This window comes from Pipistrellus kuhlii, unplaced genomic scaffold (genome assembly GCF_014108245.1).
Source record: "Pipistrellus kuhlii isolate mPipKuh1 unplaced genomic scaffold, mPipKuh1.p scaffold_m20_p_3, whole genome shotgun sequence".
NCBI lineage: Eukaryota > Metazoa > Chordata > Mammalia > Chiroptera > Vespertilionidae > Pipistrellus > Pipistrellus kuhlii.
Window position 1 is genome coordinate 18,168,054 of NW_023425529.1, and position 18,124 is coordinate 18,186,177.

The 18,124-nt window shown below is 37.5% G+C and overlaps 1 protein-coding gene and 2 pseudogenes across 1 annotated transcript; 2 read left to right on the top strand and 1 right to left on the bottom strand.

Annotated features, from left to right (window-relative positions):
• Positions 1-4,929: 4,929 nt before the first annotated feature.
• LOC118728639 lies at positions 4,930-5,641 on the top strand (annotated as a pseudogene).
• A 3,134-nt stretch (positions 5,642-8,775) lies between these two features.
• Positions 8,776-17,892, bottom strand: LOC118728640 (NKG2-A/NKG2-B type II integral membrane protein-like). Its single transcript, XM_036455364.2, has 6 exons — positions 17,670-17,892; positions 17,177-17,291; positions 16,656-16,729; positions 16,045-16,196; positions 10,940-11,042; positions 8,776-9,313 (listed from the first exon to the last, which is right to left on the bottom strand). The coding sequence occupies exons 1-5, from the start codon at positions 17,854-17,856 to the stop codon at positions 10,956-10,958; spliced, it is 615 nt and encodes a 204-aa protein (XP_036311257.1). The 5' UTR covers positions 17,857-17,892; the 3' UTR covers positions 8,776-9,313; positions 10,940-10,955.
• Positions 11,208-14,890, top strand: LOC118728406 (annotated as a pseudogene).
• Positions 17,893-18,124: the final 232 nt, after the last annotated feature.

Here is an 18,124-nt window from a genome sequence, read left to right on the forward strand (position 1 = left end):
ACAATGACAAGAGCCTTGGGGGTGGAGTGTGAGCTGATAAGTAACAGTACTCACTTTTGCAATTTGCACCAATGTGAAATCTTGTTCTAACTTACATAGAGATTTAAATGTGCTTCATGATAGAATAATAGTTCTCAATATTCTGTGTTGGCATAATATATTGGTTGAAGCAATGAAAAGTAAATTATCAAAAATAAGAAATTCAGAATAATGATATCATTATTAAAGTCAGAGTCCACTGAAACATTTTAATACAGTTAGAATAACTGTGAAACGTAAAATGCTGTATAGAAAGAAAGTGATTGCCCTAATTTTTATGACAATTTTTAATTCAGTAATAAACATATTTAGTGTTTTAAAGTGGGGGAATACTAGTATTAGAATACTTTGCTATAAGAAGTTAATTTTATTTAGTAACTTACATTTACTTATTAAAGGGCAAATTATATTTTAAAATATCAAGTGATGTTTTAAATAATTGTGGAGTTCTGAGAAATCATTATAATTTAGAAAATATTTTATATGCTGAAAATGATACATGACACACTAAAAGTGTCTAAAACTTACAAATAATAAAAGCAGTAGAACATTAAAGATATTTTAAAAATACTAACTTTACACAAGTAACTTACAATTTATTTAACAGTTAAGATATGAAACCATAAAATGACTAAGAAATATCTATGTCATTTATGGAGGAACATTGTTGGTGCAAAATTCCAGAAAGATCCTATAGCTATCAAAGTCAGCGAAGGTGACTTTAGTGTATAGGCAAATGTAATAAATCTGATCATTTATTCAATAATTCAGTCAATGGGCTCTGCAATCAGTGAGATCTAGAATAAATTCTGGCTTTGAAATTGATAGTGTATTACCTTTAAAAGTTATTTAGTGTTTAAAAACCTAGCTTACTAATCTAAGGTGGGAATAAAAATATGTTAAGATACAATGCATGTGAAGATAACACTCAATCTGACATTTATTAACCCTCAATATGTCACTTGATTTAATTATTTTAACACAATTGTCTTGTTACTATTTCTGATTCTTATTACACAATGAAAACATAATTATTAGACAGGACTCTCTTATCAGTCTGGCATATTTTTGCATGTGTTGTTCAATTCCTAAAAATATTTTGATTATTTATGATTAAGTTTAAATATTCAACAACAAACATTTTTAAAAGTTTAAATAAGCATTTTACCAAGACTACTAAATCCTGATTTTTATTGCAAGTCACACTGATTTTATTTAATTGAAGTGTATGTATGAGGAATTATGTTTTACCTTCACGGCTTGATGAATTCTTGTTAAGAATTTATTTTTAAAAACTGATGAACCAAAAGATAGATACAGAGACAGTAAAGCAACAAGCAGATTGTCAATACAGCGGGGAGGGGAGGAGGATCTGGGGAGATAATAGATCAACCGAAGGACTTGTATACATGCATATAAGTACAACCAATGGACATAAACTCTGGGGAGGGAGGGGATGTGTGGGAGGGAGGGAGGGGGGCAAAAAAAATCAATAAAATATGTAAAAATAAATAAATAAATAAATAATAAAAATAAACTAAAAAATAATCTATTTTTAAAATCTGGGATAAATATGAAATAATATACATTTATAATTATATCTATTAATTACAAAATACAATGGAATTTTATGGAAGTTATTGATTTTCAAGCCCAAATATACATGTATGTATGCGCTTTAGAAATTTTATACAGGCAAAAATTTGAATATTTTAAGATACCTACCAACACATTTCATAATTTACCCTTTTTGCCCTAAATTGTTCAAATAAGGATAACAATGTTTTCTTTTATTTGGTTGTATGTGAATTGTACTTCAGTAGTACCACATCTAGCATTTGCAATTTCCCATTAAATGAACTGGGTCAGTAGAGAGACAGGAGAGTAGACACACATACCTCTGGGAGCCAGAAAGTTATGAATCCTTAATGAGAGGCCAGGTCACTCCTGCAAACAAACAATGTCTGTGATGTCCACAGACTGTCCTGTGAAGACTGGGAGGGAATCAAAAACAGAAAAAAAGAAAAGAAAAAAGTAGATTTCTCATCTCTGTGTCACTTAGAGTTTGAACAGGAAATTCTTACACTTGGGCAAATCTGAAGGTGATTTATCTCATCACACATCTTCCTAGTATAGGAGACTTTGAGCTTGCAATGTGTCCCTTGGTTTGTCCATTGGGAAATGCCTCTGAGAAATTATTTTCATATTCTAAAAGATTTCTGGGACAAAAGACTTGACCCCTCACCGTGTTAGCTTATTTCATCTTAAAATCATGAAATCTTAGGCCTTGTGAGAGAATCTCAGATGTGTAAGTTCTACTCTTAGACAAGGTTGCTAAGTTATGTCCTCACCTCATTTTACTTATATACTCATTATGTTATTTTAATTAGAATAAATCTAAAACCATAATTTCATTAACAATAGCTACTTAATGATGTTTGTCACTAGTATTCTGAAGAATTAATACATTTTCAACGTATAGTAAGTGTTATAAATATTTCTTCTCAAATATATCTCCTTACACTCTTGTTTTTAAAATTGCTATATTTAATTTTATTATTTATATATTAAAAATATAAAATTTCCTGATATTAATAAATGTCTGTGAAGGATAAGACAGGAAGCAACTCTGAACTATACCATAGTGTATAAAATTGAAATATTAAATTAATACTCAAATTAATACTCAAATAATTCATATTCAAATTATAATTAGTAGTTTGTATTTTAATAGAAGTATTTGTTTTAAATAACAAACACCCAAGTCTAACTATGTAGGAGGAAAACAAATGTAATTTTTTAAAATTTCACTTGATCATTACTGTTGTGGTAGAAATAGTAGACTTTGAAAACACATATTAAGTGACACATGAACATTAGAAGAAATCAAACATTACATTTAAATTATCTAGTGTGTATCAGAATTTTTTCATCTTTCTCATATTACATTATGAAAAGAGGAAATGTTTATCTTCATTAGTAAGTAAGTTAAAATCGGGAGTACCACATGATCCAGCAATCTCATTTATGAATGTGCATCCAAAGAAACAACACAATTATTTTATGATTTTTAATTTATTGATTGATTTTCAAAATAGAGAAGGAGAAGAGGTTAATAGATAGATATATAGATAGATAGATAATAGAAATAAATCTGTTTTATTCTTTTTTAAGATTTTTAATTCATTTATTTAACTTTTTTACAGTTTAAAATTTTTAATAAATTGATTGAATTGTGCATCTATTAAAAACAAAACAAAACACAACATCTAAAAACCAGAAAAGCATTTTTAGATTCTTCTTTTTTTTTTTCATTAAAATATTACATATGTGTCCTTATTTCCCCATTGACTCTTTCTCCCACCCACCCACCCCAATCATGCCTTCACCCCCCTAGTGTCTGTGTCCATTGGTTAGGCTTATATGCATGCATACAAATCTTTTGGTTTATCCATCCTTTTTACCACCACCCTCCCCTACCTTCCCTCTGAGGTTTGACGGTTTGATCTATGCTTCTCTGTCTTGGGATCTGTTTTGTTCAGCAGTTTATGTTGTTCATTATATTCCACAAATGAGTGAGATCATATATGCACCCTGACCAGGGATCAACCAGTAACCTTGGTGTTACAGGGACCATGCTCTAAACCAGTGATCGGCAAACTCATTAGTCAACAGAGCCAAATATCAACAGTACAGCGATTGAAATTCCTTCTGAGAGCCACATTTTTTTAACTTAAACTTCTTCTAACGCCACTTCTTCAAAATAGACTCGCGCAGGCTGTGGTATTTTGTGGAAAAGCCACACTCAAGGGGCCAAAGAGCCGCATGTGGCTTGTGAGCCACAGTTTGCCGGCCACGGTTCTAACCAATTGGGATATCCAGTCAGATCAACACAATTTTTGGCAGAGATATCTGCGCTTCCATGTTCACTGGCGCACATTCACCATGGTTAATGTTTGAAAGCAACCGAGGTGTCTTCAATGGATGAAAGGATAAAGAAAGTACCACACACACAGAGGGTTATTATTCACCCAGGAGAAAAAGAGATTTCTGCGATTTGTCATAGGAATGAACCTGAAGGCAGTTTGCTAAGTGAAACAAGCTAAACAGAGAAAGTAAAAATACTGTATGGTATAATTTATATGTAGAATTAAAAAAATATATGAAATTCATTAAAAAGTGGGGGAGCGTGGAGAAAATTAGGTTGGTAAAAAGGTACAAACTTCCAGTTATAAGATGAATAAGGCCTAAGGATCTAAACTCTTACAGGAGGACTAAAGTCAATAACACTGTATTTAAGAGTTGAAATTTACTAAGAGGTAGAACTTAAGTATTCTCAACCAAAGGTAAAAACGGTAACAAAATAAACCACAGATTATAAAAATTCCCATTGAGAGGCACCCTTGCTGAAAATTTGAAAAATTCTAAAAGAAAATTCTATAAATTTTTAAAAATATATTTTTATTGAATTTTTTTACAGAGAGGAAGGGAGAGAGATAGAGAGTCAGAAACATTGAGGAGAAAAAAATCATTGATCAGTTGCATCTTGCACATCCCCTACTGGAGATGTGCCCACAACCAAGTTACATGCCCTTGACCAGAATCGAACCTGCGACACTTCAGTCCCCAGGCCGAAGCTCTATCCACTGAGCAAAATGGTTTTGGCATATTCTATAAATCGATAGTTACAACATTGTCATGGGGATGTAAAGCCTGGGGAATATAGTCCATAATATTGAAGTTATATATAATGAAAGCCCAGTGAACAGAAAGGCATAACAACAAAAAAACAATGAGAGACCAGAACCACCTCTGCCCCCCACAGGGCTGGCCCCGCCCCCCAGCAGGCACTAAGGGGTGATCAAGTAGGCAGGCGAGCAATTGGGGGCAATGAGGCAGGTAGGCAGAGCCCCAGGATCAATGCCTCAAAGAGGGAGACCCAGGTCACAGCTCCTGGGAGGGATGCTGGGTGGCTGCAACAGGAGGTGTTGGCGGCTTGAATGATGCAGGGCAGGGCTGGTGCCACAGTGGCTCCTGAGCGGGCAGGGCACCTGCAATCTGGCCCAGGCCCCAAGATCACAGCCTCTCCCCATGGCATCTGCAGGGCTGGACTGCCACTCCTCCTGCTATGATGCTGGGCAGATCCCAGATCCTTCCATGACTTCAGGCTCTTCGGCAAGGCTCAGCTCCCTGACTGGACTACCCAGCTCATCCCTGACTGCAGAGGAGCTGAAATACCCTGACATCCACAACACGGGGGCATGATCTCCCCTTTGCGCTTCCTGAAGGTGAACCTGGGCAAGAGGCCTCAACCTGTGAAAAGTGAGCTACATGAGGGAGAGGAGTGGAGGAGAAGGTGCTGGGGAAGGGACAAAGGGGTGGCAGCCTGATGCTGGAACAAGAAGAAGGAGGTTCTGTAGTGGGAATCTGAGTGGCTGGAGCTCATGACTGTGGAGCTGAAAACCCAGATGGAGGAGCTAAAGCAGGAGTGGCAGCAGTTCATCCCGATGCTCAATTGCCCCACCTGCATCTTCAGGACCTACAGCATTAAGACCTCAACTCAGAAGGCAACCCACTGCTTGAGCAGCTAGAGAAGAAGTGACCATGGGCTGGGAGGAGGAGGAGGGAGGCCCAGGCCAATCAATCCAACTGCAGAGGGAGGCGACCAGTGTTACGGGAGGGAGGGAGCAGGGCTGCACAGATGTCATGTAGTGGCAGCAGTGGGGGCAGGGCCAGCTGCCTGCAGCTGGGAGAAGGAAAGCCCCAAGGGTCCCTGATCTCAGATCCGGCCTAAGGAATCTACCCAGATTGTGAGAGAGTGCAGGCCTGGCTGAGGGACCTCTCCGAGTGCACGAATTTCCATACACTGGGCCTCTAGTAACTATATATGGTGCCAAGTGGGTAATAGACTGATTTAGGGGTTACTTCATAAATTACATAAATGTCTAACCACTATCCTCAAAGCCTTAAACCAGTGGTCAGCAAACTCATTAGTCAACAGCGACCTCAGTGGTCTCCACACGGCTCAGAGGCCAGCAGCCAGAGCCTTGTCATGGGCGCTGGGCTGGGGGCTTAAATTCAAACTGCAGCTTCACCCCAGAGCATCTGCAAGAGGCTGGGGACAAGGTGGGAACATCCTCCGCCCCACCCCCAGCCACTTGGTGCCTACACTCATAGTCCAGGATTTTATATGGTTTAACATCACAGAGTGCTTAGCACATTGGTTGGTGAAGGACAATTGCTCAGTATGTGGTAGCTTTGCACTCATAGTCCCAGAGTGGCCAGGGGCATAAGCATGGGCCTATAGGCTAGGAGTGGCCTGGGTCTTGAAGATGCTCCTGGGACCTAGGCCGCTCCACACCTGCATATGCAAATTTAACTACCATCTTTGTTGAGTTAATTTACATGCCCACTCTGATTGGATGATAGTGTAGTGGAGGTACAGTCAATTTGCATGTGTCTCTTTTATTAGATAGCATTGGTTTTGGGGGAATCTACATTTTGTCCCTCAGACCACTATGAGAAGAGTATACTTTGTAGACAATGAAAAACGTTGGCCATGAGACTTGTTTTGATAGTATAGTGTGATCTGGGAAGTAACAGTTTATGAATTCTGAGTTCAGGCATCAAGAAGCACATTTCTGCTAGCCATGCTGAGAGTTGCTCATCACTGCTATGAAGTTATGTACCAGGTAGTCCACTGTTCAGAGAAGAAAATATTAAAAACAAAGATATGAGCTTTATCTGTGGTCTTGAGCTGAGCCCATACATATCCAGTCTACATCAACTGAAAGCCAACCAAACCAGAATAGGAACTGAGAAATAAATGAATAAATGAAAGCTGGTGTTTAAATGTCAAAGCAACTTCAGCAATTAGATACAAATTAACTTTGAATATTGACACATTTCTCTATGTGAACCTAAGGAATAAATGTACAGAACATAAAGACAACATCTATGTCCAAAGAAATAAATGCATATAACTATTAATTCATTTTGCAATTATTAAGTGAGTGCAGGATCTCTCCCACCTGTAATGGAATTATAGCAAAAATATCTCCAAATAATTGTGTCAAATTACTATGGTTCATCCCACATTCTGTCAATAACTAACTCTTTGATTCACACAGATATTGTATCCTTTTAATTTTTGTTTTCTTCATTACTTAACACTTGATAACACTTGATTGCATCCATCAAACATGCTTCTAATGCATAGTAATTAAGAGTGTCAAAAGGAGAGACAGAGAATTTAATAAAACAAGGTACCTTCCAAAATATCTAAAATCCAGTAGAAAAAAACAAAACAACAGACATGTAAAATATAGCAAAGGACTCTGATTATTATCCAGTGAAACCACCAGTCTGCACCCAAAAAAAGATGAATCTAATGATTGATATTGCTGCACCAAAATAGATTTAGAAGATATATGTGTTGGGTCCATATTCTGAATGAGTGGGAAATATTTAAATGGCTTTTCTATAGAAATCTTGGGGTTGGGGCAAATAAATAACCTTGAGTGTCGATTAAGAATGTATTACTCTGGGCTCCAAATCTATCTTATCTGCCCTTGGTGAGTGAATGGTGCTAGGTCTTCTACACCTTTTCTTCCCTGTCAGCTCACCTGATGTTTTCCGGGTAAAAGGCACCAGAGAGGCGTGCCAGAGAAAGGGTCCTTCTTCCTGGTTTCACGGTGTGTTCTCATTTTTGCTAGAGATGTGGTTAACAGCTGAGAGCATGCAGGAAGCTCCTGAGGTGCTCGCCCTCCAGCAAGTGTTTGTGGCTGGTCACAGTTCCCTCTCCTCCAGCCTCTGCCTGCTGACCTATGGCAGGGAGGCCTTCCTGCTTGTTAGCCATGACTTGAGGTCCATCTTCACCAGTGTGGGCCAGCAGACTTGGAACTGCTCCGTCCTAGCACAGCCCAGTGAGCATTCCTGCCATAAAGCTTTCTGCAGGGACACTGTCTTCAATGAAGTCTAAAACCTGGCACCCGTGTGATTTTCCTTTTGGTAACCTTCCTTAGACCTAGGGTACATGTTGTAATTTCCTTTTATTCCCCTCTCCTCAGGCTCTCGCCAACAAGTAGGTAATAATAACCTTGAATCAAACTTTCCTGAGTTTTTTCGCTCCTGACTCAACACATGCATACACCTTGTAACCCTGGGATGTTCAGCCCCCATTTGGAACATTTAAAAGCTAGGTCAAGCACATTAATTTGAAAATATTTGCTCAATTATTCATGTGATTGGAGACTTAGAAATAACAGTTTTTTGTTTTGTTTTTTTAATTCATTTCAGAGATGAAGGGAGAGGGAGAGAGAGATAGGAACATCAATGATGAGAGAGAATCATTGATTGGCTGTCTCCTGCACACCCCCCACTGGGGATCAAGCCCACAACCTGGGACATGTGCTGTTGACCAGAATCAAACCCAGGATCCTTCAGTCCAAATGCTGACACTCCAAACCAGGAAGGGCAGAAATAACAGTTCTTGATATTATGATTCATAATATGTACATGATTTATTTTAGTGAATATCAGAAGTTTAAAAGTGTACAATATGTAACTGGATATATATATATATATATTTTTAAATTAATATATAGATTTTAAAAATAAATTCGTAATACCAAGAGTGAAACATCAGATAAACTGTAGACTTTGAAATAGAAGTTTATAATGATTTTAGAGAGAGGAATAGAGAGATAGAAAGATCGATGGGAGAGGAAATTGACAGGCTGCCTCCTATACACCTCCTAATAGGGATTGAGCCTGCAACCTGGCATATTCCCTGATTAGGAACTGAACCATTGACTTCTTAGTGCATGGGATGATGGTTAATTACTGATCCACAGCAGCCAGGCCAAACTATGGACTTTAAGTGTTATGAAGAGTCAAAGTAGAATCATTTTCAGTAAGAAATGTACCACCGTGGTGACTGATGTTTATGAAAGGAAGGCTCTGCTTGAGTAGGGACAGAGGAATAAGGGAAATCCCAATACCTTCCTCTTAATTTTGTTGTGAGCCTAAAGCTGGTCTCAAAATAATATCTTAAAAAATAGTTTTACAAAAATAATTGCAGTGCTTTTAAAAAGAACTAGAAATGTATTATTTTTAGATGGTGCAGGTACCATTGTACTAGATTTAGCGAAGCTAATGTGGCTGGAGCTTACAAACATAGCTTTTATTTTCTAAACAGGATTCAGAAGAGATGTTGTGTTTGTCAAGCTTCACAAATGCACAATTCTTAGGAAATCCTGACGTTATTGCGGATCTGAAATACAGAAATAATATATCATTAGTCTGATCATATATAACTTCATATTTTAATAAATAAACTCTTTACAGTAATATTTACATATCTAAATCTGAACACCTCTTACAATTTTTCAACAGAAATATTTAGTTTATGGTAAACACTGGCTTTAATGGACTCAGGATTTAATGGACAAAATTTCAAGTTTGTATATAATATGTGAAATTAACACCTTGCTAATTTTAAAATGTTTAACCCTGACCAGTTTGGTACAGTGGATAGAGCGTCGACCTACAGACTGAAGGGTCCCAAGTTCGATGCCAGTCAAGGGCATGTACCTTGGTTGCAGGTACATCCCCAGTAAGGGTTATATGGGAGGCAGCTGATCAATGTTTCTCTCTCATTGATGATTCTTTTCTTTTTTCTTTTTTTTACAATAAGGAAGGGATAGGGATAGAGAGCTAGAAACATGGATGAGAGAGAATCATAAACCTGCTGCCTCCTGCACAACCCCCACCGGGGATGCGGCCATAACCAATGCACATGCCCTTGACTGGAATCAAACTCAGTGGATAGAGCAGGTCAACACTTATCCACTGAGCCAAACCGGTTTCAGCTCTCATCGATGTTTCAAACTCTCTATCCCTCTTCCTTCCTTCTCTATAAAAAAATCAATATAAATATATTTTTAAAACAGGTTTACTTACAATTAAATTTACAAGATATTTTTTTGTTCTTAATTCACCATTTTTTTAAAAATTTGAATCCACTTGAAACACCTCTAGATTCACATGAATTGAGGCAACAGCTGCAACAAAGCAGATCAGTGGATAGAGCAGGTCGACGCTCTATCCACTGAGCAAAACCGGTTTCAGCTCTCATTGATGTTTCAAACTCTCTATCCCTCTCCCTTCCCTCTCTTCAAAAAATCAATAAAAAATATTTTTAAAAAAGGTTTGCTTATAATTAAGTTTACAAAATATTTTGTTCTTAATTCACCATTATTTTTTTTAAATTTAGCAACTAGGCCATATGTTTTGAAAAAACAATGTAGTAATTTTACCGACATGAATAAATATTACATATTTACTACTAGAGTCTACATATTTAAATTCAAGAGTCAAAGCTCATAAACAATGTACTGCTAATGGTTAGCACATGATCACACCACCTCAACTGTGGTAACTGGTGCTGTTGCCCTGAGGCCAGACTCTGCATCTGTTTTACAGCCTGAGGGCTGAAGCAACACCCCAGCCAAGCACATTTGTTCACAGGCCATGACTGGTGAATGCATGCATTTACTAAATCTTTTCAGTATAAAATTTAAATTATAGTAGTACATACAGAAAGCTTGCCTGGGAAATGAAACTTTTCATATGTACTTCATTTTAATTACACAAATGTGTCATCATAAGTACAAACAGGTGAACTAATTGGTCAATTTTTGAACATATATATTTGTAAAACCTACTTTCTAACATAATGGCTTTTGGCTCTAGTGGGTAGCTCCTTGCCTGAGTTAGTATGCTCTACCAAAGTTTTACTGTATTTATGTAATCGTTCATGCATTGATGTTCACTTCTAAGATTAATTTCTGACTTAAAGCACGAAGACATAAAATATATACATTCTCAAGAAACTTACAGTTTGGAAGAGAAAGCTAAGCCATTTTGCCACACCAACAGATTATTGTTGTCTCTGTGGTAGGGTTGAATCCATCAAATTTAACAAAAACGTTCAAAAAATTCTATGAGAGATAAAAATGTTTATGAGAAATTAGGTAATTGATTTCATACAAACAACTAAGTTGGTCCCTGTCCGGAGGAGGATGGAAACAAGGAGGCTGGGTGACTACTTAGTTAAGGGCACAGCCCACAACACCTGAAGCAATGAGTGAATAAGTGAACCAGCCATGTCTCACATTGCAGGAAATGTTGTGACCAGCTGGCCCAGGATATCCAACATCCAAAAAATCCCACAATCTTCCATGGAAACATAGAGGTCTTTGAATCCACTTGAAACACCTCAAGATTCATGTGAATTGAGGTAACAGCTGCAACAGAAGCAGCAGCATCCTAACAAACTTGCCAAAGGAACAGAAAAGTATAGAAAAAAATTGGAAAACAAAAAATATATAATATTAATTGTTGCAGAAAAAGCATGTGATAAAATCCAACACCCAACTTTGACAAAAAGTCTTATAAGGCCATAGATGACAAACCTACAGCCAACATCGTACTAAATGGTCAAAAGTGAAACCATTTCGCTTAAGAATAGGAACAAGCCAAGGAAAACCAACTTTACCACTCTGATTCAGCTTAGTACTGGAAGTCCTAGCTATAGTGATCAGACAGGAAGGAATAAAAGGCACCCAAATTGGAAAAGAAGAAGTAAAGCTGTCATTATCTGCAGATTATATGATACTGTACATAGAAACCCATAAGGCTACACTAAAAGACTACTAGATTTATGCCGAAACCGGTTTGGCTCAGTGGTAGAGTGTCGGTCTGCAGACTGAAAGGTCCCGGGTTCGATTCCAGTCAAGGGCATGTACCTTGGTTGCGGGCACATTCCCAGTAGGTGGTGTGCAAGAGGCAGCTGATCGATGACACTCTCTCATTGATGATTCTAACTATCTATCCCTCTCTCTTCCTCTCTGTAAAAAAGAAATAAAATAAAATAAAATATATTTAAAAAATAAAATAAAATAAAAGACTACTAGATTTAATAAATTTGGCAACATAGCAGAATACAAAACTAACACCCATAAATCTATGTCATTTTTATACACCAAAATGAACTGACAGAAAGGAAAACTTAAAAAAAAAAATCCCATTTGTCATTGGAACAAACAAACAAACAAACAAACAAAAAAGATACATAGGAATAAACTAAACTAAGGAGGTAAAAGACCTATACTAAGAAAACTACAGGACATTAAAAAAAAAGAGATAGAGGACCCTAACCGGTTTGGCTCAGTGGATAGAACATCGGCCTGCAGACCATAGGGTCTCAGGATAAATTCCTATCAAGAGCATGCACCTTGTTTGTGGGCACATCCAGAGTAGGAGTTGTGCAGGAGGCAGCTGATCAAAGTTTCTCTCTCATCGATGTTTCTAATTCTCTATCCCTCTCCCTTCCTCTCTGTAAAATATTGTTAAAATATTTTTAAAAAGAGAGAGAGAGAGAGAGAGAGAGAGAGAGAGAGAGAGAGAGACAGAGAGAGAGAGAGAGATAGAGGAAAATATAACAAGTGAAAGAAGATACTGTATTCATGGATTGGTAGAACCAACACCATTAAAATGTCCATACTATACAAAGCAATCTATAGATTCAATGAAATCCCTAATAAAACAGTATATTTCACAGATCTAGAAAAATGCTTCAAAAATTTATATGGAAAGAAAAAAAGATCCCAAATAGCCACAGCAAAATTGAGAGAGAATAACAAAGTAGGAGGAATCACAATACTAGATATTAAATTATACTACAAAGCCACTGTAATCAAAACAGCCTGATACTGGCACAAGAATAGGAATATACATCAATGGAGCATAATGGAGAACCTAGAAATTGACCCAAACCATTATCCTCAATTAATATTTAACAAAGGAGGCAAGAGCATACAATGGATTAAAGAGCATACAATTGAGTAAAGACAACCTCTTCAATAAATGATATGGAGAAAATTGGACAGGTACATGCAAAAACAAAATGCAACTAGACCACCAGTTTACACCATGTACAAGAATAAACTCAAAATAAATGAAAGACTGAAGTGTACGTTGTTAAACCATAAAATTTTAGAAGAATCCACAGGCAGCAAAATCTTGGATATCTCTCATAGCAATATGTTTGTGGATACATCTCTAGGGCAAGAGTAACTAATGATAAGTAAATAAATGGGACTACATAAAAATAAAAGGCTTATGCACAGCAAAAAGAAACTATCAACAAAATGAAAAGGGAGCCCACTGCATGGGTGAACATATTTGCTAATGATACATCTGATAAAACATTAATATAAAAATTATATAAGGAACTTAAATATCAAAAGGAAGACAAAAAAAACAATTAAAAATGGACAAAGGACCTAAAAAGGCACTTCTCCAAAGTTGACATACAAAGGCCAAGGACAAATAAAAAATTGTTCAAAGCTACTAATCATCAGAGAGATCCAAATTTAAATGACAGTGAAGTATCACCTCATACCTTTCAGAATGACTACCATCAACAAAGCAACAAATGACAAGTTGCTGGTGAGGATATGGAGAAAAGGGAACCCAGTACACTGCAGGAGGGAATGCAGATTGGTGCAACCACTATGGAAAATACAATAGTATGGAGATTCCTCAAAAAGTTAAAAATTGCCCTGGCATTTGGCCCAGTGATCCCACTTCTGGGAATATATCCTAAGAAACTCTAAACACCTATCAGAAAGAATGTATGCACCCCTATGTTCATAGCAGTGAAATTAACAGTTAAGATGTGGAAACAGCACAAGAGCCCATCAATAGATGGGTGGATTTAAAAGGCATGGTATATTCACACCATGGAATACTATGCCAGAGTACAAAGGAAGGATTTCTTACTCTTTGAGACAGCATGGAAGACATGGAAAGTATTATGTTAAGCAAAAGAAGCCAGTGAGAAAGATAAGTATCATAAGATCTCACTCATATGTGGAATCAAATGAACAAAATTAAATGATGAACAAAACAGACCCAAATATAGAAGCATAGGATAGACTGATGAATCTCAGAGGGAAGGCTGGGGTAGGTAGGTGGAGAGGGAGAGATTAACTGAGAAACTTATATGCATATATGCATAGCCCATGGGCACAGACAATGGTCTGGTGAAGGCCTGGAAGTGGGGGTAGGGTGGTCGGAGTCAATGGGGGAGAAGACAAGGGGAAGATCTGTAACACTTTCAACAATGAAGATAAATTAAAAAGTGAAAAGAGTTTGGATCTCTGCCCACCACCCCCAGTGAACAGTGTCAAAGGAAGATACAGAAAGATCACTTAGTTAATGTTGAGTTCACATCATTGACAAACTTTCCAAAGGTCCAGAGGCAAGCTGATGAGAAATAGAAAGAGTTTGCTGCTCCAGTGGGAGCCAGTTCCGGAGAATTTGGTAGTTTTCCTGAGGAAAGCTCAGAAGAAAAGAATCTTATATCCTGTGAAAGCCAAAGTCCACCTCAGGAGCAGGTGCAGGATGAGGAAATTAGGGAGGATGACCTTTGCCTTGCTCATGAGAGTCTTCTGTTAGGTAATTTGAAGCTGATATTATGGATATAAAGGACCTATTTAAAGATTTTTGAATGATAACTCATGAGCAAGGAGATGTGATATATAGCATAGAAGGCAAAGTTGAAAGTGCAAGAATGCATGTCCAACAAGCCAATCAGCAACTATCAAGGGCAGCAGAATATCAGAGAAAAGGATTCCTGCATGTTGCTGTGCAATGCCCAAGCCATTAAAGAATTATAGAAACCTACAAGTGGCTAGCAATGAAGAATGGAACAAAACTCTTAACCTTTATATTTTAAGTGACTATATTATAATTATTTTGCCTCTGGTTTTAATTTGTATTTTTGGATGCAGTTTGCAGTAAAAATAAACAATGAGAATAATTTTTGGGCAATTTTTAAAAAGATTTTTCAGTTACAATTGATATCCAGTATTGTTTTGGTTTCAGGTGTACAGCTTGTTGATTGGGCCCATGTATACCTTTTGAGTTGAACACCCATCGGACACCATGCATGGTTATTAGAATACTAGAGGCCCAGTGCACAAAAATTCATGCAAAAAGGGGGTTCCTCAGCCCAGCCTGCACCCTCTCCAATCTGGGACCCCTCAGGGGATGTTCTATTGCCCGTTTAGGCACAAAACTGGCAATCAGACATTCCTCTCACAATCTGGGACAACTGGTTCCTACCCACTCACCTGCCTGCCTGCCTGATCGCCCCTAACTCCTCTGCCTGCTGGCGTGATTGCCCCAATCTTGCCCCCCTACTGCTGTGATCACCCTTACCTTGCCCCCTGTCAGCTTATAATCGCCCCAACCTTGTCCCCTTGCCAGCCAGATCATCCCTAACATCTCTGCCTGCTTGCCTGATTGTCCCTAACTGCCCTCCCTGGCTGGCCTGATCACCACCAACTGCCCTCCCATGTAGGTCTGGTCCCCCTCAACAGCCCTCTCATGCAGGCATTGTCCCTGCCAACTGCCCTCCCCTGCAGGCCTGATTTTCCCCCCACCCCCGCATCCCAACTGTCTTCACCTGCAGACCTGATCACTCCCAACTACCCTCCCCTACATGCCTGGTCACCCCCAACTGTCCTCCCCTGTAGGCCTGGTCACCCACTTCCCTCCTCTGCTAGCCTGGTCACCCTAAATGCTCTCCCCTTGCAGGCCTGATCTCTTCCAACTGCCCTACACTGTGGCCTAATTGTCCACAACTACCCTCTCCTGATGCCCATCTTGTGGTGGCCATCTTGTGTCCACATGGGGGCAGCCATCTTTGACCACATGGAGGAGGCCTTCTTGTGTGTTGAAGTGATGTCAATTTGCATATTACCCTTTTATTAGATAGCATGGGTCATTTAAGTTTTTAATTAATGTGCACAATCATGATACCTTCAGTTTCCTTGATGTATAGTAAAATCAAGTAGCAAAGTTTACATTAGAAAAAAGCATTTATAGATGCATGGTTCTGTATAAAATAAAATGGAAACATTTAAATCTTACCATTTCTTCTTCATTATCTATGTAGAGCAAGCTAGAGTTCTTAGAAGCACAGGCCTTTAAACTCTCATTCCATGTTTTTTTTTCAGTACTAATGTAATAGCAATTGTTGGAATATGTAAACCACTCTTTTGGACAATGTCCACAATGATATGCTAAAGAAAGATTATAAAATTTTATCAAAAACAATTTAAAATTTAAAAAATGAAAATTAATTTACATATTTGCCTAGGTATAGACACATTTGTGCAATAAATATAAAAGAAAACACACTCACAGAGAAGGGTTAGTCTCTTGTTTCCTTGTCCCATATTAAGCAAACACACAAACAAAAGTATCTACTCTCTACATGTCCTGAATGTCAATTCACATTTTTAGAATCCTTAAATTATCTTTGAGCCCATCTGCAACAATGAGTATGATGATCTTAAATGAATATTTCTTCATATTGTTGCATAAGAAAATACTTTTCTATAATCATTATTTATGAACATTTATTGCCTGGTATTATAATTTATGTCCCCATTCCAAAAGAGCTATTATTTTTGACTACCCTATGTTAGAGATAAAGTATAAACTATACTAATATCAGAACTGAGAAAATAATTATGTACCTTTCTGGATCCTGATTTTTAAGGAAGAATTATTCTGCTCCAGCGGTGCATTAGCTGTGGGGGGAAAAGTAATTCTTATAAAAATCAATCTTGATCTAACTACATCATAATACTTCTGTTTCTTGCATTTAATTTGTTGTATTGTCTAGGATTAGAACTATCTGGAATAAAGTTTAGTTACCAATGAAAATTAATGTAGTAATGATAATTTTGAGGAAAATCATTTTGAAAGTCTAGAGAACTACATCACTCACAGTATTTGGATAAACAATCTCAAAAAATAATTTGTATTTCTCAATAAGGTGCTAAAGCATGCCTTACATTATAAAATGTGGTCATATATATGTACATATATTTATAAACTACTCTAAAATCATTCTGATATTTATACCTTGGACAAATTCAAAATTACCATTTTTCACTTAATCTAAATGCATACTTTAAGATAAGAGTTCTATTCTATAACACTATGAAGTATTCAGAGGCACTGATGGACATAAAAGTGAAACGTTCTGTATAACCTTACAAAAATGTATTTACAAAGCATAATAGGGATTGTCACCACAGCGGACATCAGGACAAGACAAATGACTCCTAGGGTCCCAGCAATGAGCTTCTCTAAAGGTGATGGTGAAACTGCAGGAAGAGAAAAGGAAACACTGAGAAAGGAGAAAGAGACCATTTGTTTAGACAGTTTACATACAGAGAATCAAATACATAAACTTGGACACTAAGCCCATCCCTACCACTGTAATCTTTCTCTCAGAATATGCTATTGCATGTTTAGGAAATAGAATGCTCCATGAGTTAGTACTGGTCAAAGACTACACCTTCAACAATACCTGAATAAAATTAGCTCTCGGCTTTTGTCTTAGAATACTGTATTCCAACTTTAAGCGCTGGTTCTCACAAATGAAAAAAATATGCGAGCTAATGCCCTACTTTGTCCCACATCGCTGCACCCCAGCTGCACACACTAGAACAGTTAGACTGTGTGTCTATTGAATGCATTACCTTTGGAGAGGTCCTTCTTGTCCCTCCCTTGAAGATCCCGGGAAGCATTTCCAAGAGTTAAATCTGCGTAGGTTATTTCCTGCTCAGTTACTGGAGTGCAGCTTTGAGTGCCCTTAGGTTTCCTTTGCTGTCTCTTGGCGGACTTGGCCAAATTCAGATCTGCATAGGTTGCACTTTGGTTATTCATCTCTGCAGCTGAGTGGCCTTTGAGTCTGTGCTCTAACTTAAGTGTCCTTACAAATATGTGACATAAGCAATAATGCAATCTCCAATACAGTAAAACTGGGCGGGGTAAAGGGTAGTGGGGCTCATTTCCTTGTTGAAAAAACTAAAGTTCTGATTTTAAATTTGTTAGATCTTTAAACAAGTGCTTCATAGTAGATGTAAATTTTACGATATTCTACATTTGGCAATATATTATTTGCTTGAGCCATAAAAAGCAAGAAATCAGTGAG

Excerpts from the sequence above, each read along its gene's own strand:
- LOC118728640 (XM_036455364.2), bottom strand. The coding sequence starts at position 17,856 with ATGAATAACCAAAGTGCAACCTATGCAGATCTGAATTTGGCCAAGTCC. Across the intron at positions 16,730-17,176 it reads TGTAAATACATTTTTGTAAG|AATTACTTTTCCCCCCACAG; the intron begins GTTATACAGAAC and ends GATTTTTATAAG. Across the intron at positions 16,197-16,655 it reads AAAAATCAGGATCCAGAAAG|CATATCATTGTGGACATTGT; the intron begins GTACATAATTAT and ends ATCTTTCTTTAG.